The following is a 23,312-nucleotide window of genomic DNA, read 5'->3' on the forward strand; positions in this document are numbered from 1 at the left end:
GACATCCTCCCCATCATATTCAACCATTAAGCAGTGGGTTTCCGAGTTTAAAAAGGGTCGTGTGAGCACCTCTGATGAGCCTCGCTCAGGACGCCCTGTTAAATAAAGAGAATGTAATTGTCAAAGCCGTAGGTACTTTGAGCACATTCTTTGAAAACAAATCGAAAAAAAATTCAGTTAAAATTTATGGCTGTAATTCTTCAGAACTTTAAATCACAGTCTTCGATTTAAGTTACAATATTTATGATATTTTAAAAAATGTAGTTAAAGTGTACGCAGTATGTAAGTGTGTCCGCGCAGCGGGCCTATTTTTTCGAAATTTCGTGCATATCCCCCCGAAATTTTTTCGAAACCACAAATTAATGCTTTTTTAAATTATATTTAGAGGTCAATATTAAGTAAAAACAGTTGAAGCGTATAATATGAATCAAAAATTAAATTTTCATGTAAATTTATTTTTATAAACATTTATTTTTATGTAAACATCCACTATCAGTAAAAAATAGTATTTTATATATTACAAATAATTTTTATTTTTTAAAACTCAAGAAAATCATAATGGGGCTGTTTCGCGATTTTAGATAAAATAATTTTTTAATACATAATTTTAACCCGAACTAAAAGTGCTTTATAATTTTTTTTATGTTGATTCTTTCAACAGAAAAAAATTATTAAAATTTGAAGGCGGTAAAACACTTATTCAAGTTGGTGTCACATGGGTGTCACGTGACTCAGAGGTTATCATTATTATCTATCAATCTGACGATGTGGCTTTCATATTGTAAACTAACGAAACTCATGATAAACAGGTTAGGCCACGGTCAGCTGCCAATTCTGACTATTTTGACTTGACAACTTTATTTGTTAAAGTTTATGTGACAAAAAAAGTTCTCTTGTTGTGATATTTGGATTAAGAGTCAGTAGTATGTTGGATGAAAACAGTAAGTACAATTATTCACACATTTTAAATTCGCCCATATTTACAAATTGTTCAGTAAACATGACTACATTTAAGTAATTTTTAGTTCCGTTAAGCTGGCAGGACCACATTGCAAAAATGAACAGAAAACCTATAGGGAATTTAGGGCTCATTTAGGGCTAGTTTAATGTCCCATTAACAAATTTAATGCTCTTTATTAAAAAAAAAACCGGTGGTCATGCTAGCTTAACGTTAAGCTAGCAGGACCACACGGAGAAAAAAAATGACTTAGGCATTATTTCTTTCCACAATAATTAAGGCTCATGTAGGGCTCACCTAATGCCCTATTGCCAAATTTAATGCTCCGCAATTTTTCAAAAAAACCTGTGGTCATGCTATCTTAACGTTAAGATAGGAACACACAGAGAAAAAAACGAATCAGGTATTATTTCTTTCCACAATAATTTAGGGCTCATTTAGGGCTCACTTAATATCCTCTTGCGAAATTTGATAGCACGCTTTTTTTTCTTAAAAACCTGTGATTCTGCCATCTTAACTTCAAGATAGCAGGAACACACAGAACAAAAATGATTTGGAAAGTATTTCTTTGCACTACAATTTAGGGCTCATTTAGGGCTTACTTAATTTCCTCTTGCCAAATTTGATGGCACGCATTTTTTTTCTTAAAAACCTGTGCTTCTGCTATCTTAACGTTAAGCTAGCAGGACCACACAGAGAAAAAAACGACTTAGGCATTATTTCTTTCCACAATAATTTAGGGCTCATTTAGGGCTCACTTAATGTCCTATTGCCAAATTTTATGGTACGCATTTTTTTCTAAACCTCTGGTTCTGCTATCTTAACGTTAAGCTAGCAGGACCACACATAGACAAAAATAATGCAGACAATATTTCTTTGCACTATAGTTGAGGGCTCATTGAGGGCTTTCAATAGATGTATCATAAAGTTTTTAAATCTTTGTTCTAACTATTTTGTTTAGAAAATTAGTAAAATCAAAAGGAAAACAACTCTAAAAATATGCTGCAGGAACGTGGAAAAAAATTTTCATAGTGCATCTGTTGAAACTTCGAGTTTCGATACCTGTAGAGCTGGTTGAAACACGGTGTTTGCATCCCTAGGGTTGAAACATTTTGTCTTCGAGTTTCGGTACGTGTAAAGCGGGCTGAAACATTTTTTTCAGCTCTAGAGTAAACACGTAGGTAGGTCGGGTCTACAAGTACCTCAACTCGAATTTTCAATAGATTTGCTATGAAAAATAATATGCATTACTAGGAACGTAACACAATGATCGCAACTCGTGTGAAGGCAGCCCTCGCAAACTACACGCTCGTTGCATTCGCTGTGTTTCACCCCTTGTAATGCAACATACTATTAAAATCTAGTTCTGTTTAAACAATTAATGTTTAAAAAAGTACAAAGAATAATTACTGAGGATCCATGTATAATTTTTTTTTAACTTTTACAATGTTTCACTAATGTAATTGATCAATTTTTGTTATCAAATATTAATTTAAAAGTTTAGGATTTTCAGACGCTTTGATTTATTTTTCAATTACAAATTGTCGTACTTTTATCACTCTGAATTCAAATTAATTGAAATAAAAAAGTTTTCAATTTTTAATTAATGTAAACTGGGAGCGACGCATATGTGGGAGAGGGGCGCCATACGCTTAATTCTGCACTTATAACGCGATATTTTTTATCTTGGTTTCGGAACTGAAGTTTTACATTGCTTAGTTGCAAGTCTATATATTTTACCTAGAGGATTCAATACATCGAATTTAGAAGTGCGCCGTTTAACCCCGGTTTACGGTAATTAATTTTGAATGCTTTAAATTCGAAATGATATAATTTCAACTCCTTTCTAATTAAATTGTCTATTTGTCAAAATTTTAAGAGCTTATTTTTCAAATTTGTCAATTTCAAACACTTTTAATTTCCAATTATATAATTTTGAACCCTTTCATTAAGAAATTAACCAGTTTCATTCATTTTCATTCCATTGGAAATGTTCTCCTATTTTTAAAACGTCGCCTAAATGAAAAAATTTTAATTGGAACTTTTTAAATGAAAAATCATGAGTATCGCAAAGAAAGTATATTTTTTTCTAAACTGGAAGGAATCTAGAATTTTACCACAGGAGAAAATAAATTATAAAATAGTTACGTGTATATTGTAAATGGTACAGGTAAGTGTTATTTTGAAAGAAGAGCGATATCAGGCATTCTATAATTATCAGGCGATATTCGAAGTGCCACTGTTAAATGAAAAATGGATAGTATTAATTCTCAATTGCGGGCAGTATTTAAATTTTTTATTGAAAGAATAAATATTATACAAGTAATATAAGTACTTAATGATTGTTCTAATATGAGTTAATAATACCTTTTGGAAATACGTAAGTCTTTAAAATAAAGTTTAAAATGTATGTCGTGTATTGTACGAAATAATTTTTATCCAAGTCTGCACTGTATACTTGTATGGCTAAATAAATATCCGAAATACTATGCGTATTTTTTTCTATCATTGAAAAGAATGACTTTCGGCTGCAGACTTGTAGTATTCTCATTAATTTCCTCGTGGCCGTCAAGCTATGTCAAATCAAAATTACCGGTCACTGATTTTGGGCATATTGGTCTCTAAAGTACCGGTTAAAAGTAGAGATCCCTATTAATGAGCGAAATGTGTCGATAAAGTATGATTTCTAAGCAGGATAATATTAGGATTTTGTGTAATTTCTTTACACAAGTTGGGCAACACTAAAAAATATTTTGGGTATTTTTCTTTGTCTAAGAATTTTTGTGAAAGTGGATAAAAAATTGTACATGGATATCGTAGGCCCTAGATTATTATTCGTTGCAGTTGAAATTATTGTTAATTCCATAATGAGTTGGCAGGAAATTAGCAACATTACTAAGCCCACGGAATAATCTTGGATACCACAAGAGATTCAATCAAAATTCACAACCTTCCTTATTTTAGAAAATGATGAATATTTATCTGAAGAACATGTAATTGTTAAACAGAATTTCCAAAAGACAATAAAAAATCTGTTTTGAAGTAAATGAAAATTTATAATGCAAACTGTATATATTCTCTTAGACAGAGATCGGAATTATAAGTGACAGTCTATTAATATCCATTAAGCTATCCTTGACGTAAACAATTATTTTTGAAATGATGTTAAAACAATTTTTGAAATGAAGTTAAAAAAAAGCTTCATGGATTCCTAATAATTATTCTTCACACTTGAAACAGTTGTTAATTTCATAATGAGTTGACGATAGAAGTTTAACATCACTAACTATAACCCTAAATATCTTTTCCCTCATAGTAGCAAAAGAATGGCGGGTCGGATTTGATTCTAAGTTTTTTTATCAATTGTTTACACAAAACTTCTTTAAAAAAAGTTGACACAAATTTATATTACATATTTCAAGAGTCTTAAATGAGCTTGAAATTATGTTAGGTAACGTAAGTGCTTTCTTTTTACTTTACTAATTGTTTAAAAAAAATGTTTGACAAAGATTTAAAAAGTTGTATGCTTATTTTGAAAGCCCTGGATGAGACCTAAATTATTGTGGAAAGAAGTAATGCCTAAGTCGTTTTTTTCTCTGTGTGGTCCTGTTAGCTTTACGTTAAGATAGCACGACCAAAGGTTTTTTTTCGAAAAATTGCGGAGCAATGAATTTGACAATAGGGTATTAAGTGAGCCTCAAGTGAGCCCTAAATGAGCCCTAAATAGTAGTGCAAAGAAATATTGGACAAATCATTTTTTTCTCTGTGTGTTCCTGCTATCTTAACGTTAAGATGGCAGAAATACAGGTTTTTAAGAAAAAATACGTGCCATCAAATTTGGCAAGAGGACATTACGTGAGCCCTAAATGAGCCCTAAATTATTGTGGAAAGAAATAATGCGTAAGTCGTTTTTTTCTCCATATGGCTCTGCTAGCTTAACGTTAAGATAGCATGACCACAGGTTTTTTCGAAAAATTGCGGAGCATTAAATTTGACAACAGGGCATTAAGTGAGCCCTAAATGAGCCCTAAATTATTGTGGAAAGAAATAATGCCCAAGTCATTTTTTTCTCTGTGTGGTCCTGCTACCTTAATGTTAAGATAGCATGACCACAGGTTTTTTTGAAAAATTTCGGAGCATTAAATTTGGCAATGGGGCATTAAATTAACCCAAAATGAGCCCTAAATTCCCTATAGGTTTTCAGTTCATTTTTGCAATGTGGTCCTGCCAGCTTAACGGAATCTACTTTTTCAATGTATTCTTTACACAAAAGTTTTTGTTTTAAATGTTTTTCCAATGTTTATAATGTTTTTTAAACAATATTTTGCGACTTCAATTTTCGATATGCACATAACCAAAGCAAAGCATCGGCACAGAAAAATATATTTAAGAATCACTGACACATATTTTGTGATTGGTGGAAAATCCGACCACTTTGACGTCAAAGGAGCCCTCCCTATTTAAAAATAATTATTCATTTGTATTCTATAACTAATTGTGAAGATAAATGTTAAGTTTCACCTCGATTTTCCTAATAAACTGGATCTAATACACTGATGCAACTAACGCACAGAAAGTACGGCCCTCGAGCCTTTTGTTCACTTGACTGAACAGCCACTCCCGTGATCCCCGCATCGTAAAAACAGAAATATCTTTTTTATTTTGTAAAATACGTACGTGTCAAACCTCATGAGGCTTGCGAAACCTCTAAATATCATTAAAAAAAATAATTTACTTTTTTGTGGATTCTAACAAATTTGAGGTCGATATGCAAGAAAATTCGAAGGAGACAAAAATAATTTAAAGCACCCTAGTGCGTAAGCAAATTCTGAAACTTTCGAATGTTTCTGAAATTCATCGTTTTCAGAGTCGTTATGAAACGGGTTCGCACTCTTATACATACCTGTTTTTGATACCCGATGTGGCAGGTCAACATAGGTTCAAGGTCATCAGGTATATATGTACCTCAAGACCTAACGTAATCTTCGGATTTCAATTTTATCTTTGGCCATGATTAGGTACACTACATCTTTTTCTTTATTAATTTAAAAAAATATATTTTGTAAGCTTCAAAAGATGTGTTCTAAATATTTTAACAGTCAATTATTCCGTGATAAATCAAGTCAACGAATGTATTTAAAGTGCAGATACGAAGCTGTTTTCATCCTCTATAATCAGTTAACCAACTTCTTTTCATTAGCAGTTTTAAATAACACGAATCTTGAATTATTGAAACTTGAGAAGCATAAAATACGATTATTGAATCAACATTCAACACTCAACAGCCTTTTCTGTCTTAATTTTATTTATTGCTCGCTAAAAATTCAAGCATGAAGGATTGTGAATAATTGACTTAAACAAAGTCAAATTTTTGCTATTTGGTTTCTTCCTAACGGAATCTATTCCTCGAAGAGGAAGAAAAACCTGATTAAAACAAAAGTGATTCGGGCACCAAAGACGGAAGAGGTTATATTAAAAAGTATAATTTAATTCCACATTGACCTTCTTAGTATTTAATTCTTTGGAGTCAAATTTAGAATAAAAATTAAGAATGTGGAATCATTTAAATTCTTTTGATGACTTATACAAGAGTTCGAATCGAATTAATGCATAAAGTTTACTGAAGTGAACGTGTTATTAAAGATTATGTTTCGGTCTCTAGACTGAAATGCCTGATCTGCCGGAAATGTCTAGTTTCATGAAATAGAACTCGATTATACGACGAAAAGCCATATCAATCATAAATTTTGAGTTTTCCGATGAGTTTCCTCAACTTCAATTAATTAAAAATGATTTAATTACGGTTTTCTAAAAACGTAAAAGTTTAAGTAGGTTTTAAAGTTTCTACTCTCTAAATTTGAATCAGTGAAATTTCACTGATTCAAATCGCTAGAAATGGGTCACTTACAATCAGTGAAATGTTACTTATTGATTCAGTGAATTATCCACTTTTGAGGGTTGGCTGCACTGTACCATGTCCATTTAGCAATCATAATAAAATAATATTTTAGTATATTCAATTAAGGGCATGTGATAGTTACAGTTTCCCTGGCTTTTTTCCACAAAAATTAAAATTTGTAAAAACTGAATTCGGAGATGCTATAAAATATTATAACGGACGTCCCCGGACTCTTTTTTTAGGGATAATGACAAAAAAATGTATTGTGCTAAATGAAAATGTTATGCATATGCATTATTTTGAGGTTACGTTGTTTTTCATCTCTCTCTTTCCGATAATCTAGAAATTATTTATGAAATAAACTTTTTTCATTGCCTGCAAACAAGGATTACTATGTTTATTCGTAGGTCCAAACTTTTCGTCCAAAAATATTGTGTAGTTTGGAAGTAACACTCGGTGAATTGTAACACACATAACCTAGAAATATACACGCACGTTGTTAGCAATGTCAACAATTTTTTGATAAAAAAAAAACACAAAAAAAGTGTGCGGTGACGTCCGTCATCATGTTCGCTATCATTTTCCAGATTTTGAAGGCAAAATATTTCTTATCCTAGGAAAAAAGCCGGGGGAATCTAACACTGAAAAAATCGATACTATTTTCTAAGCTCTATGCAAATTAATCGCATTTTGCTAAATTAAAACTTTTTTGAATTAACCCACAAAAAACTGTGTGGCGACGTCCGTTAGCATGTTCGCTGTCATTTTCTAAATTTTTAAGACAAAATATTTATTATTATAGAAAAAAGCTGGGGGAACCTAAAACTGGTAAAATCGACAGTTTGCTAAGTATCACATGCCCTTAAAGAATCATCTTAAAAACTTTAAACCCATAAATATGATCAAATATTAAAAAAAGGTGAAGGGTTCCGATGCTTTTCAATGAAAAAGAACCTCACATATTACTTTAATTTCAAGATTGGACTGTCATGTACAAACCCCTTAAGTAAGTATGTAGTTTCTATACGAGTTAGAGTATATTTATCCCGCAGTTAATTCAGCAAACTTACAACTCGAAAATGTAAAAAATTATTTCATTAAGGAATTCTTCTTGCTACTTTAGTAAAAGAATAACAACAACGCTTAACTTAAAAATTTAGAGGTTATGCTTCACATGATTTACACTGGTGAATAAGTACGAAATCACTGATTAATCAGTGAAATGTCTAACTACTATTTCAATCAGTGAATTTTTCACTGATTCATATTTTGAGAGCACGGAACTTCCTGAAACCGAAGGGTAGAAAATAATTTAACTTAGTTTAGAATCCCATTTAAAAACAAGATCACTTTTTGATTTTTTTCATGAAAACAATCTTCGTAAATTCTAATTTTAATTACAAATTTTCGAGTGTTATCGAATTTTCTTTGTTCAAGTTCAATATATTTTGAACAAACGGGCATTTTAGTAATTGTTTATTAGATATAATTCATGAATTAAACATTTCAAATTTTAACAATAGCAAACTGTAGCGTTAAACATGGAATAATTTAAAGTATATTGCGCGCTTAAAATTGTAATCAAAAATTTTGAACTTCAAATTTATTTTAAATAAGTTTCGACAATTAAATATTTATATCAAAAATCAAAATTTGGAAACTGAGTTTCAAATTTTCATCTCTTCGAATTTGGATATTCTCCTAAAATTAGAGGAATGAAGTTTCAATCCATTTCATGTTCGACATTAATGTTTATTTACCAGCGTGACATTATAGATTTACCTCTGATGTCACCCTGCTAAATAAACATTAACGTTGAATGTATTCTCGATTGAAACTTCATTTCTCCTATTATTGAAGAATTTTCACACACACAAAATTTATGATTTCAAGTACTTAAAATTTGTTGTTTCGTTCGAGGCTTTCAAAAGAAAAACCTGAAAACTTTCGAATTTTCATATTAAAAACTTCAACAAAACTAGTTTTGAATAATCTCAATACAAATTTAATCCTAAATCAACTGCAGTTTTAAATTCATTAAAAACTGCATTTACAATGAATCATTACAGGAATCACAGCGGTTCCGTAGTTAAGTTTTAGGTAAAAAAGGAGCTTTTTTTAGCAAAAGGAGGTTTAAAAGGGGATTTCATATATTATTAAAAATTATTTATATCATATGAGTAATAACTGTTAATAATTGATGTTATTTAGTCGACCATGATAATTCCTTATTTCTGTAGCTCTCTGACAGTAGCGCCTTTTCTTCAGAAAGTTTTTTAGTAATTTCGTATTAAAATTTTTTTAGCAAGCTTTAAAAAATCAGTTGCAAATTTCAGCACTTTATACTAATAAAAATAAATCAGAAAAAGGTTCAAAAAGATCAAAGATTGAAAATTAGATAAACAACAGAATTGAAAAATCTTCACAATTTACACCAACAAAAAAGAATTGTTATTAATAGATAAACTTGGATTTTTTGTTAATAAATCATCTTTTTTGTTACAAAATTATATTATTTATTTTATTATTACATATTTATCATTATTATTTATTATTAATTTTGAATTGATTATTTTCTTAAAAATTCAACAATTTGGTTGAAAGCTTTTTAAATTTTGACTGAAAAATCCTTTTCACTTTAAAAATAAACTATTTTTCGTTTAAAATTAAAACATTAGGCCTCACAGTCTCTATGGTATAAAATATAGGCACCAAAGGGTAATTTTTGTCTTGCTCATAGAGTACTTATTTCGCGCTCAAATGGTAACAAATTCAGGATAAATTCCGAAGATTTCGGAATAATTCAATTTACATTCAAAAACATTCAATGAGTTGGGAAAAATGTTGAAAAAAAATTTCATTGATTTCAGTAAAACTGGATTTAATTCAGAGGAATTTAAGATCAAAGAGAAGAATTTAATGAAATCCATAAAAATTCAAGGGGAATTAAACAAAAATCAAATGAATTTAAAAGAGTTTGAAAAAACTTAATTTAATTCAGTAACTTTGAAATAAGCTTAGAAAAATTCAAAGGAATTCTAAAGAATTTAAAAGAATTCGGGGTGAATTCCAAGAAACATTTCAAATCTTTGAAACCCTAATAATGTCTAATACACGAAGTGACTGATGACTACAAAAATATTCAAGATAAATTCAAAAGAATTCAAATGAGTTGGAACATTTTTAAGAATCGAAAAAATTTGATTGATTAGAATACATTTAGTGTGCATTTAGAGAAATTTAAAAGAAATGCAAAAACTTTGAAAAATTAATTGAATTGGGTAGAATTGAGTAATTTAGAAGAATTTAGAAGAATTTAAAAGGATTTAGAAAAAAAATAAACAGGATTAAGGGCGAATAAGAAAATGAGCTGTAAAAAATATTTTTAAATCTCTTCAAATCTTCGCAACCCTACGAAATCACTCATGTCTGGTGAAAAATTCTTTGAAATCCATTAAAATATTAAAATCCCTTTAAATGATTAAAATCTCTAGAACTCCCATTAAATTGTTTAAATCTCTTGAAAATTCCTCGGGATCTTTTAAAATACCCTAAAATATTTCAGTCTTTGAAAGCTTTCAAACTACTGAAACAAATAAACAAACTCTAGTAATCTTTTAAAACTTCCTAAAATATTTCGAATCCTTTAATATCTTTTGAAAGCCCTTGAAACCTTTTAAAGCACTGGAAAACGCCTAAGGATCTTTTAAAATATACTCAAGTATTTGAAGTCCTTTTAAATCCCAATAAATTACTGAAATGATTAGAAAAAATCTTTGTAATCTTTTAAAATAATCCAAGTTATTTTAAATCCTTTATACTTCTCTGAAATTTTTTAAAGTTTTTAAAAATGCCAAGGAAATGGAAAAAAATACGTTAAAATATTTCAAATCCTTTAATAATTTTATCGATTGATCCCCAGGATCAATTAAATTAAAAGTATTAAAAATTTTTAAAAACCATTGAATTAAATAGAAAAAAGTAAATTTATAGAAATTCAAGTGAATTAAAAAAATTCCAATGAATTCATAAGATTGAAGATAATTTCAAAGAATTCAGAGTGAATTCCAAAACTCTTCTAATATTTAAAATTACTTCTCATTAATAAATTCTTTAAAATACACTAAAATGTTATAAAACTCCATTACATTCTATGATAATATTTTTTTAAATCATGAACAATGTATTACAATACATTGAGAGTTTACAAAATCCCTTAAAATCATTGAAATCCGCGGAAATCTTACAAAATAACGTAAAATATTTTTAATATTTTAAAACCTCATACGGCCAGTAAAATCTTTCCATATTTTCAGAAATTTTAGAACATTCTTCATCCTATAATATTTCAAAAGCTTTAAGATAATTCAAAATAGATATAGACCTAAAATGAATAGTGATTAACACATTAATTAATTTATTGCATGAAAAGTGACTAATGTGCTTTTTTCATTTGAAAAATTGACTGCGTGGCAGCCCTTACTTTTTTAACGGTTATATCTCACAGAAATTCTCTGATTTTTTTTTTTAAGTATCTTACTCAAATAGGGTACCCATAGTGACCAAATCTTGAAAATAGGGTACTTTAGGGACCTTAACTGAATATACGGTACAATAAGGAATATAAGGACCGGTCTGTGAGGCCTATAAATTATTACTATTAGTTACATTTTTCGCCGAGAATTCATCTTTCATGGTTGAAAACTTAATTATTATTTTAGGTCGAAAATGTAAAGCTTTTGTTGAAAATTAGTCTTTTTGGGTTGAAAATTCAACTATTTTGGCAGAAACATATTAGTTGAAAATTAACATCTTTTTTTAGTTAGAATATAAAATATTAAATTTTTTGTTTAGTATTGATCTATTTTAGCTGCAAATTCAACTACTTTTTTCAAAGATGAGCTAATATGTTAAATATATATGTTTCTTGTTAAAGATTCATAATTTTAGTTGACAATTCGTCATTGTTGGTAGAAAATTAATCTTAATCTTAATCTACGAAAGTAGCAAATAAAGCGTTTATAGGAAATAATCCGGTAACCACTAAACACTTCTATATGCACGAATAGGTCCCAGAGATTAGTCTTTTTTAAAAGGTCAAAAAAGGCCCCTGATTACGAATATATTAGGTAGGTTTTCGAAATATGGGTCAATTTAGGTTTTTTAAAACAATTTCATTATTCATAGAAAAAAATTATAAAATCATTTTTAACATGGCTGAGAAAAAAAATTTGTTTACATCTTGCACTTTTTTTGTACGTCGAACCGTTTGCAATGTACAGCGTTATAAACAAATGATTTTTTAACAAAATTGCCATATTGGCACAGTGTTACCTCAGAATCTATCATTCAGAAACATTTAAAACTTGTACCCTGTCTATATCAAGGATAGATCTCTTCAAAGCCGAAAGAAATTTTCCGATCGAATAAGACCTTCTCTTCCTAAATGTCGGTTAAAAACTTGTTATTTTCAAGAGCAAACCGTTTAAACTCTTCATTTATCAATAACCAATCATCCAGATCAACCAGTGTCATAATGTTGCTTCAAATTGTTGCGAAAGCTTTATCTAGCATTATCAACATCATTTGTGAATCATAATTTCTTTTGCTTAATTGTTTATAACAATTAATATAAATAATGAAATTAATTACCAGAACTGACTTTAATTTTTTTTAAATAATCCTTGACACATGATTAAACTTTTCACTTTCTTGATATTGTCTCGTACGACGAACCATTATTTATATATGGCCTTATAAACAATGTATTTTATATACACATACCCTCCCCTGAAAGTCTCAATTTCAATTTCCAAGGGAAGGGTGTGTTTATACAAAAAAATTGTTTATAAGGCTATAAATAAATAATGGCTCGTCGTACGAGAAAATATCAAGAGAGTGAAAAGTTTAATCCTGTGTCAAGGATTATTAAAAAAAAATTGAAGTCAATTCTGGTAATTGAAGATCATTATTTATATCAATTGTTATAAACAATTTATCAAAAGAAATTATGATTCACAAATGATGTTGATAATGCTAAATAAAGCTTTCGCAACAATTTGAAGCAACATTATGATACTGGTTAACTTGGATGATTGTTTATTAATAAATGAAGATACGAAACCGTTTCCTCTTAAAAATAACAACAATTTAAGGAGAGAAATTTTTATTCGATCAGAAGATTTTTTTCCCCTTTAAGAGATCTATCCTTGATACAGACAGTGTACAAGTTTAAAATTTTTCTGAATTAGAGATTATGAGGTATCCCTGTGCAAATATGGCAATTTGGTTCAAAAATCATTTATTTATAACGCTGTACATTGCAAACGGTTCGTCGTACAAAAAAAGTGCAAGACGCACAAAAGTTTTATTTTTTTCTTAGTCATGTTAAAAATGATTTTATACATTTTTTTGTCCATAAATAATGAAATTGTTTAAAGAAAAATTGACCTATATTTCGAAAACCTACCCAAGAGATATTCGTAATCAGGGGCCTTTTTTTGATCTTTTGAAAAAGAGTAATCTCAGGGAGCTATTAGTGCATTCACAAGTGTTAGTGACGACTGGATTAAAATATTTGAAATCGATAAAAAAAAACAATCTTTTAAAACGTCTTGTTTTTTTAACATCTCAAATTTCTGTTTATTAGTTTTAAAAAATTAATTCAGACCTTTTAAGAAAGGGAGAAAAGAGCAAAATTGGGTCAAAATTATCGTTTTGAGATGTTTTAGAGTATACTCAATATTTAGGGGGGAAAGAGGTGAAACAGGGGATGGACTGCGATGCCTTTAATTGCAATTCATATTCGCTCCCATATTCCCAACAAAAACATTTTACCACCTAAAAAACTTGAAAATTTGAAATATAAAATGACAGAATAAGAACGCAATTTTTCAAATAATTATTTTCTTTAAAACAACTTAAAAAATAATGGTTTGATTCAATTAAGGTTAAAGAACCTCTCAAAAATGTCTCCTTATTGCGAGAAAAGTACGAAAAGGGACTGAACATTTTTGTTCATAATCACTTATTTTTCAAGCAACTCAAGGAATAGAAACCTAGTTGAACCTGATGGAAATTTACACAATTAATTAATTTGTTGAAGCCACTGCATTCGCAGGATGCATCGAAGGTCAACAATGACGATTGCGCAGATCGCATGAGCACTTCCGCGATTGCAGGTGAAAATTAAGTATTGGATTATGTCGTGAATTAGGATCACGGCTCGATCTTTATGCCGGGAAGAAATATGTCATTAACCCTTCATTACTCCCACGCCCACATCCCGTACTTCTGTCTTTATATAATCCTGATATTCTTTTCTACAACCATTTTTTTGTAAACTTCTGACAATTAAACATCGACACAACAATGAAACGAACTCAATTCTCAGTTCTACTCACCATTTTTCTACACACCGTTCTGGTGGTCGCAAAGGTACGAAAAGAATTATTATTTAAATTACTTATTTTAAGAAAAATACTTTAAAATTAAATTAAAAATTTGATAACACTTTTTATTATCCCCGACTGTCAATAGAGCCCAAATAATCCATTTAAAATCAGACAGATTCTGCACTTGAAGTCGGAGATGATCTTGAGACGAAATTTGATGTTTTTAAAGGAAATTAGGCGATACGTATTTTTTTGATTTAAGAAAAAAATGTTTATGAAGTTATGTGTATTTGAATACTGCGCTTTACTTTTCAAACAAACAAACAAACAAAAACGTTTAAAACCTCTATAAAACTGACATTTTTTGTTGAATTTTCGCTTTTATAAGAAAGACATCTTGTGAGTTTTGTGAGGAAATAATAACTTTTCTGGCCGGGAGAAGTTTTTTCTTCATAAAATATCATTTTCGCGAAAAAATGTTAAGAAAATACTTTCATTATTTAAGGAAGTTCTACAAAAAGTTCTCTTAATCATTTAGAATATCAAAAAATTCAATTTTCATTTTAAAAAATGTCTGAGCACAAAGATGGTTCAGCTCGCATAAAACGTATATGATGTCTTATTTATATGAACAAAGTTTTCTAATATTAAAGAAAATAAAAAGGTGGGGTTTTCTTTTTTAACATACACTACCTATATGTTTCCGTGAAAAAGGAAAATCGCACTTTCTTATTTCCTTAAATATTAAACAAAATGTTTGCTTATATTGAATAATGGAATTTTTGTCATTTTTCTCGTAATTGGCGCAAGATATCATAAATAAAAGAACCTTTTGTAGTATTTTTTTTAAAGAGCAAACTATTTTCTTAAATATATTTTTTTATCTCCCTCTGTTTGCGGGAAAATGCGAAAATTTTCTTTTATGAGAAAAAAATTCATTTGACCACAAAAGTTATTTAGCCCACATCAAACTCATAAGACTTCTTATGTATAAAAGTAAAAAATTGAACAAAAAATTAGCAAAAAATATAAGTGTCGCGTTTTTGAGTAAATCAACTTTTGGTATTTATAGAAAAACCGCCGCCGCCCACCAATCTTCTATTCTCTCAAAGGCACAGTATCATAGAAAATAGCATTTACATTAGGAAAAATCGAGAAAAAAAAAATTATGAGAAAAAAAACCATGGCGTTTTTGAGTAAATTAAATTTAAATATTTTCAAAAAAACTACCACTATTTTGCGACTTTTTTTTAAACTTTGGAAATTTCCCAATGGATTTCAAAGGAGGACGAAGAAATTCTAGCAGAGTCGTAAATAAAACGATCAATACCCATATTAGATTGAAAACTTTATCACATATTTAATAACAATTTTAACAATTTTTCGATCATTCGCGTTTTCATTTTTTTTTTTAAATCAAAGGACTTATAACTGGAGAAACCATTCTTTCGAAAAATCTATAAGATACTTGTCCTCTTACTGCCACTGATTTTCTGTACGACTTGAAATTAATTCGGTTGTGTGTGTGTGTGTGTCATTATTTACTTTTCATAAGGACAACCGCAGGATTTCGCTGGGAGCGGGTGCTAATCTGAAAAATTGCACCCGCTCCCAGCGAAATCGCGGTAACATTTCAGTCACAACCACGTCTCACGACCGTGAGCTAGGTGGTTACAGTCTGTAACGGAATCAATACGACGATCCAGCAAAAAACTCGTGCACCCTAAGAACACGGAGCGACCCACGGACTACCGCCTTCTGCATTTTCCCGCAAGTGTTTTAGCTTATTGTTGGCACACAGGGATGCTTTTTATGCCATTAGCTAGTGAAAGCTTGACACCTCCAAGAGCGCCGATGATAAGGACGATTAGTTTAACAGATTATTCACCGGCACAAGCGTTGCAACTCCCTGATAAGGTATCGATACCTCTCTTTCTTTTCATTCTTCTTGGCTATGATGTTTTCGTCAGCTGGTGCTAAAAATTCGATAACGAACATGGTTCGCTTCTCGAAGTCAAGAAGAACCATGTCAGGCTTCGAGTGAGCAACAGAAACAATGGTCGAGAATATAAAGTTCCAGTATATGCGGCACTTCCCATTTTCGACAATTGAATCGATTTCCCTAGGAGCATTTAGAGGAGCGATATTAAGGTTAATGCCGTAAGAGTGACAGAGATGGTAATAAAGCACTCTTAGCGCCGCATTGTGCCTTTCAATGTAGGTCGTTCCCGCGTGAGTTGGACAACTAGATAGTATGTGAGCTAAATGCTCGGGGTGTGCATTGCACGCGCTGCAGCTATCATCAGAAATGTCTCGGCTCAAAATGTGGCAACGGTATGTTAAGGTGGAAATGACACCGGCTTGGCATGTCAAAATGAAACCCTCCGTACCAGACTTCAATCCGGGCGATTTAAGGAAAGCAAACGTTAACTCACAAGACATTGACTGATCCTTCACATTTCTGTGGAAGGTACCGTGCATCCTCTTATCGAGGAGCTGTTCACGAAAGTTTTTTTCTTGTGCTTTCTTAATCCGGGCTTTCAGCCGAGTGTTTCAGCAGCCTCCTCCGCTGCTTTGTACAGAAACGCTCTTTTGCCCACTTCTTCGTGATTCCTGACCATTTTAAAGAGAGGGTCTCTTCCATTTACAACTCTATGTGCTGTACCCAAAATAATCCTGTTGTGAAGACATTCAAGACTCAATATTCCGCGACCACCTTGACGGCGTGAGATGTACAGTCGCGGAACGGAAGACTTAAGATGCATGCTTTTGTTTATGTGCATAACCTATCTTGTCCCGATATCAAGGGATCTGAGCTCGTTCTTCGTCCATGGAACTACTCCAAATGAATAGAGTATTACCGGGATGGCAAGCATGTTCGTTGCATATACTTTGTTCCTCGCCGATAGTTCGGAAGAGCAAATCTGCCGGATGAGACGTTTGTATCTGCTTCGGAGAGTATCCTTTATAGATGTCACATCCTGAATGCGGCTATGTGGCACGCCCAGGTATGTATAAGTCTCTCCAGCGCAAAGGTGTCGTATAGCGCTTCTATCAACGAGCTCAGGATCTTCAGGGATGCCATTAAGTTTTCCTCGCTTCAAATAAACCTTGGCGCATTTGTCTAACCCAAGTTCCATTCCAATTTCCTTAGTACATCGTTCGACAATCCGTAGAGCTAGATGTAGTTGCTCTTTGTTTTTAGCATAGATCTTAATATCGTCCATGTAAAATACACGAGTGACCTTGTACTTTCGATCTGCAGGTTTGCCGCACAAGTACCCGTCGTAATGGCGACGTGCTAGAGATAGTGGCAATAATGTAAGGCAAAAGATGAGTGGTCTCATGGTGTCGCCCTGAAAGACACTTCACTGAAAGGTGACCTTGTTAGTTGTCACACGACTTTTTCCAGATGAGATTATAAATCTGGTTTTCCAAAGCGGCATCAATCTCTCTACGCACCTAACTATTTTCGGATGAACTTTTAAGATTTCCAAAAGACAGATGATAAGTCTATGGGAAGTTGAATCGAAAGCTTTCTGATAATCAATCCACTTCATCGATAGGTCACGCTGGTAGAATGCTGCATCTTTGCAGACACATCTATCAATGAGCAAGTTCTCCTGACATCCCGCTACGCCTTTCTTTGAGCCTCGTTGTTCATACATTTCTTGCAACACAGGTTCAATTGCCCGAACAATCCTATCATTTAGGATAGCTGTGAGTATCTTATACAGTGTGTTCAGACAAGTGATTGGCCTGTAATTCTTCGGGTCAGCTAAGTTGCCTATTTTCGGCAGAAGTATTGTGCGCCCTTCCACCAACCACTCCGGAATCGGCTCTTTCGCCTTTAAATATGAGGTGAAAATACGGGCCAAATTCTGATGGGTTGAAGGAAACTTCTTCCACCAGAAGGTTTTGATATAATCTGGTCCCGGTGCGGAATAGTTCTTCATCTCTCTTAATACTTTTTTCACCTCCTCGGTAGTAATGGGTGGGCATTCTTTATCAGGTGTTATGAGGGCATCACATAGCTCCTTGAAGCTATTTATATTTTCTGAGTCTTCGTCCAGTCTATATATATAGCCTCTTTGTGTTTGTGTATGTGTGTGTATACATATATAAATTTAACAAACGTTTGTCGTGCTTTATTAGTAGAATGGCATCTTGTAATAATTTATGTATAAGAGCTTCCGTTTGCCAGTGATGTGAATTACATTGTGGCTGCTAGTATGGAGTGATAAATAGTTCGTTCTACTCAGCCGCTGAATAAATTATATTGTGACAATCGCAGGAGCAACTCCATATGACAATCAATTTCAACATATGTTTTCATAATGCCAGCTAAGGCAAACCGATCAATATTCGATTATTTAGCTGTCGCATATTAATATTTTCCTCAAAGTTTCGATTATTTTGTACACTTAAATCAACTTTATCTTCTCTACAATTTAATTATTTAAATTGTACTTATGGTGTCATCAATAAAAAAAGAATTGAAAATGTAAAATGACACAGCCAACTTTTATCTTTGATATAATAAACATACCGTGTTACTATCAATAACTAAATATGCCTAATAAAATCCCCTCAAAAGCACACTCAAAAAAATGTTTGGTTAAATCAACCAGAATTCTGGTTAAATATGCCCTTACCATTTTTTCTTGTTAAAGTAATCAGAATTCTGGTTGTTTTGTTTAGAATTTCTGGTTAATTGTATCAGTATTCTGGTTACTCCAACCAGAATTCTGGTTACTCTAACCAGAAAAAATAGTAAGGCCATATTTAACCAGAATTCTGGTTAATTTAACCAGACATTTTTTTGAGTGCAGAAAAAAGTATTTGACAAAAATTCTAATGTAAATTGTCATTTATTTATGTTGTAGCCTCCTGATTGGATACCTCAAGAAATGTTGGACATGGTCCAAAATGATAAGCAGAGGTGTATGGCAGAACACGGAACAACACAGGGTAAGTATTTTAAAATATAAAAAAAATTAATTCTTTTTCAAGATTTAATATTAAATGTAAACTCATTTCATTTTAGAATTAATTGACAAAGTCAATGAAGGGGAACTACCAAATGATCGTACTCTAACGTGTTACATGTTTTGTTTGTTCGACTCCTTCAGTTTGGTAAATTTTCATTTATTGTTTTCATTGTTCAACATGAAAATTTTTAAGAAAATAAATTATTATCTATTTATTGTTTTTTTTAATAGGCAGACGAGGACGGTAATATAGATGTAGATCTCTTAGTCAGTATTCTGCCAGAAAATTTACAGGCGCCTGCTGGTGAGGTATTCGGTGCTTGTAACAATCAACGTAAGTAGTTTTCAACATATAATTTTATATCAAATCTGGTCAAATTCTAAAAACTTAATCTTTTTTTTTTAATTCTAGCTGGCGCAGATATTTGTGACAAGATGTATAATATTGGAAAATGTGCCCAAACAAAACGGCCAGATGTAAGTAAAAAGAATCGTATTTACTCAAATCTGATTTTATCATCATTTTTACCTTCTCGAATTTTTAATTATTTCTTTATAATTTTTTTTAGCTCTGGTTCATGATCTAATAATAAGAGAAGATTTAACCTTCACTTGTATTCCTGCGAACGTAAAAAATCCAGATAAAAAAATCACGTCTGATGCAGAGAGTAGATGAACGAATAAATAGGGCAATTTTACGAAAATATATAACTATCCATGTAATTATTTGGTTATATAGAATTAGAGGAATACAAATTCCTTTTTGTTGTAAATACCAGATGATCTAATAAATATTTAACTAATGAACTCTACCTACAACAATATAAACAACTCTAAAAATAAACGTCCAAAGAACAGCGAATTGCGAAACGGAAAAGGTAAGTAAGCGATCAAATAAAAATCAAAATGAAAGATTTCAAAAAAGAGTTTAAATCTGCAACATTCAAAGCTTTCTAGAGAAATTCACTCAACCTTTCATGCTACAATTTTCAATACATGCGAAATGAATATTTTAAACAATAAGATTATTAGAATTCCTAATATTCTATTGTACATTAGAAAATGAACCATTATTGAAGAATACATAATTTTAAGTGTTTTATACGACGAGCGTGCTCTAAACTAACAAACAGCAACAGCAAGAAGCGCAGCGACAACGAGAAAAGCCCCGCATCCTTATTTATTTTTTATTTTTCATGCGCGGTACATATAGTAGAACAAACTAAAAATATTTCAAATAACAATCTAATAACTTCCAGTGGCCTGCTTTTTAAATGGTACCAATTTATAAAAGTTAGTGTATAACTGTTGTCATTATGAAAGTACTTTTCAAATAAAAAAGGTTGGAAACACAAGGTTTATAAAACCATTTCCAAATTCAAACTTTTCGTTTCTTAATTTTATATAAATTTTTTTTTCATTTTTGAAAAAGGCGAAAATTTCTTACTTATAATGATAAATCATTCTGATTTTTTTAAAGATTACTAAAAAACTATTTGGCACTTTCAGATATTTTAAAATGTTCTCATCACCAATTTAAACAATTTTCTTCCTTTTGTGACCAGTGACAGCCAAACCTTTTTTTAACGTATCATAAACATTAGTTTTTTTTTAATAAGACTTGACAAGTAATTAAATAGTACTAAATAAGAATGGTAAACAAGTTTTTTAGAATCATTTATGACTACTTTTCAAAGAAATTTAAATGTCACCAAAATCCAAACACGAGCTTTTTAAAGAATGTAACTACTTAGTAAAAAATACGAATAAAAAATTATTTCTTACACACAAATTGTCCAATATATTTTTTAAACGATGAACATTAAGCATAGATTAAATACTTATTTGCTGAAAGAAATATGATAGTAATTATAAAGCAAAACCAAATAACTAGGAGCTTGATTTAAATTTGTTTTCCAACACTTTTTTTTACAGCGACAAGTTTTTTGTCGTAGACCAATATTCCAATAATTGAGTTTGTAAAATTTATTTGAATATTTAATACAATATTTAAATAAGAATTATTGATATTCATGTGAAAAGTGTTTTCTGTAGCTTTCATACACAAAACTACATTTAAATAATTTTTACAAAATGTAAACAAGACACATATAAACTTTCACACTATAGGAAAGCAATTTCTGGTTCATAGTGTTTTTTAAATATGAAAAATCAGGAAAAACTAATATAAATCAGATTTTAAGGGTCATGTAACCCCATTAAAAAAGAAAATTTCGAAGTAAAGGTTTACGTAAGAAATATTTAAAATAGGACTCTTTCTTATTGTTTAATCTTCTAGTCTGTATAAATAATGTTTAATATAAAACCTTTATTCCTAAATTGAATGGTGAGAGCTTTATAATACCATCAAGGGCAAATGCTACTCTTAAGACGTCCAGATTGACCCGTGTTTCTTTTTTTTCACTTTCTGACTTTTAAACTGAGTAAAATATTACTTCAGTCATCTGGTCGGAAAAATAGGACGAAGATGGTAATTTCTGGGGCAGTTATTTTTTTTTTTCTCTTAAGCACTTCATTTGTGGGCGCATAATATGACGTCAGGTTCTGTGACCAGGATTTCGTCCCGGAACACGGAAATTTTTTTGGGAAAAGGTGCAAAATATTATATTCCATTGGATTGGTGCTTTCCTGTGAATTTGAGAAGTAAAAGTCTTCTTGCATAAATTACAGTAGATACAATTCTGCATAAAAATAAAAAAAGAACGTTGTCCTATCACCAATAGTTTTGGAGTTACGGCCTTTAAAAAAAAACCCGATTTTTTCCAATTTTTTCGCCGAAAAACACATGTTTTTGTTTTGTTTCTCTGCAGCTCGGATCCTGTTGGCCAGATCTAAAAATGGTCAGCAGATGAATTGAACTAGACGGAAATACCTGTAATTTCAAAAAAGAACATTATCCTAACTATAATAGATCGGAGGTTAGCACCTGCAAAAGGTGGCCCATTTCGACTTGAATTTACAGATAAATACCTAGGGTTAAGTTTTTTGTGAATAGCTCGTTTCGGGGTTGCCACAGAAGAAAGTTCCATAGAATGAATACAAGACGACCTCATTCTGCGTAAGTTAGAAAATAAGACAATATTTCTACTCCCAGTAGGTCACGAGTAATGACCTTCCAAATGTGCCTATTTTTTTATCTTTTTTCATCGAACCAACACGACTTTCGGATTTTCGGTGAAAAAAAGACAAAAAAATAGGCATATTTGGAAGGACATTACTCGTGACCTATTGGGAGCAGAAACCTTTTCTTTTTTTTTCACTTATGCAGAATTAAGCGCTCTTGTATTCATTATCTAGGACCTTTCGGTGAAATTGCAAAATAGGGGCGTCATCTGATTTTTTGGCTGGAAAATAGTATTTTTTTGCCACGAACTATTAGGATCTTTAATTGAAAGATGAATGAAGCGATTTGGCCAGACAGAAGTTTAAATTTATTGTTACTTTTGTTACTACGATATCTTAAATATGGGCATGTCACAATATCGGAATGATCATATTTAACTCACCGTTTAGGTGCTTTTAAACATCCAAACGGCCAGAAACACTCCTTTCACAGGTCATAAAAATAATGTTGCCAAAACGCTACCCGTTTCCAACGTTTCGTGGGGGCGGAATGGCACCCCTATGACTAGTAAAAAGAATAATGTAGCTCAAATCACTACCCATTTCCATCTTCTCGTTAAATATGATCATTACGATATATCGTGACAGACCCACATCTGAGGCATCATAGTAACAAAATTAATAATAATTTTACATTTTTGCCTCATCAAATCGATTCATTTATCCTTCAATTAAAGATTCGAATAGTTTTTTGCCAAATAAAAAATTTTTTCCTGCCAAAATAGAGATGATAGGTGACGCCCCTATTATGCAATCTAAACGAACTATCTTCTGTTACAACCTCGAAACGAGCTACCAGGTGTATACATATGAAACCGGTATTTCCATCTAGCGGCCAGTAGGCACACTTGTAGGCAGTGTCGGAACTTACCATTTGTGCTAATTGGCGTATTGTCATCTGTCAACAATATCCAATACCAAACATT

General features: G+C 31.3%; 2 protein-coding genes across 7 annotated transcripts in view; one reads left to right on the top strand and one right to left on the bottom strand.

Moving 5' to 3' along the window:
* Window positions 1-23,312, bottom strand: part of LOC117170601 (CREB-regulated transcription coactivator 1-like) — a 164,035-nt gene that overhangs the window by 114,618 nt on the left and 26,105 nt on the right. The gene's annotated exons all lie outside the window — the stretch shown is intronic.
* Window positions 14,163-20,041, top strand: LOC117170603 (pheromone-binding protein-related protein 6-like). The gene is made up of 6 exons (XM_033357482.1): window positions 14,163-14,294; window positions 19,138-19,222; window positions 19,299-19,387; window positions 19,474-19,576; window positions 19,655-19,719; window positions 19,812-20,041. The coding sequence occupies exons 1-6, from the start codon at window positions 14,229-14,231 to the stop codon at window positions 19,827-19,829; spliced, it is 426 nt and encodes a 141-aa protein (XP_033213373.1). The 5' UTR covers window positions 14,163-14,228; the 3' UTR covers window positions 19,830-20,041.

Source organism: Belonocnema kinseyi, chromosome 4 (genome assembly GCF_010883055.1).
Source record: "Belonocnema kinseyi isolate 2016_QV_RU_SX_M_011 chromosome 4, B_treatae_v1, whole genome shotgun sequence".
Taxonomy (NCBI): domain Eukaryota; kingdom Metazoa; phylum Arthropoda; class Insecta; order Hymenoptera; family Cynipidae; genus Belonocnema; species Belonocnema kinseyi.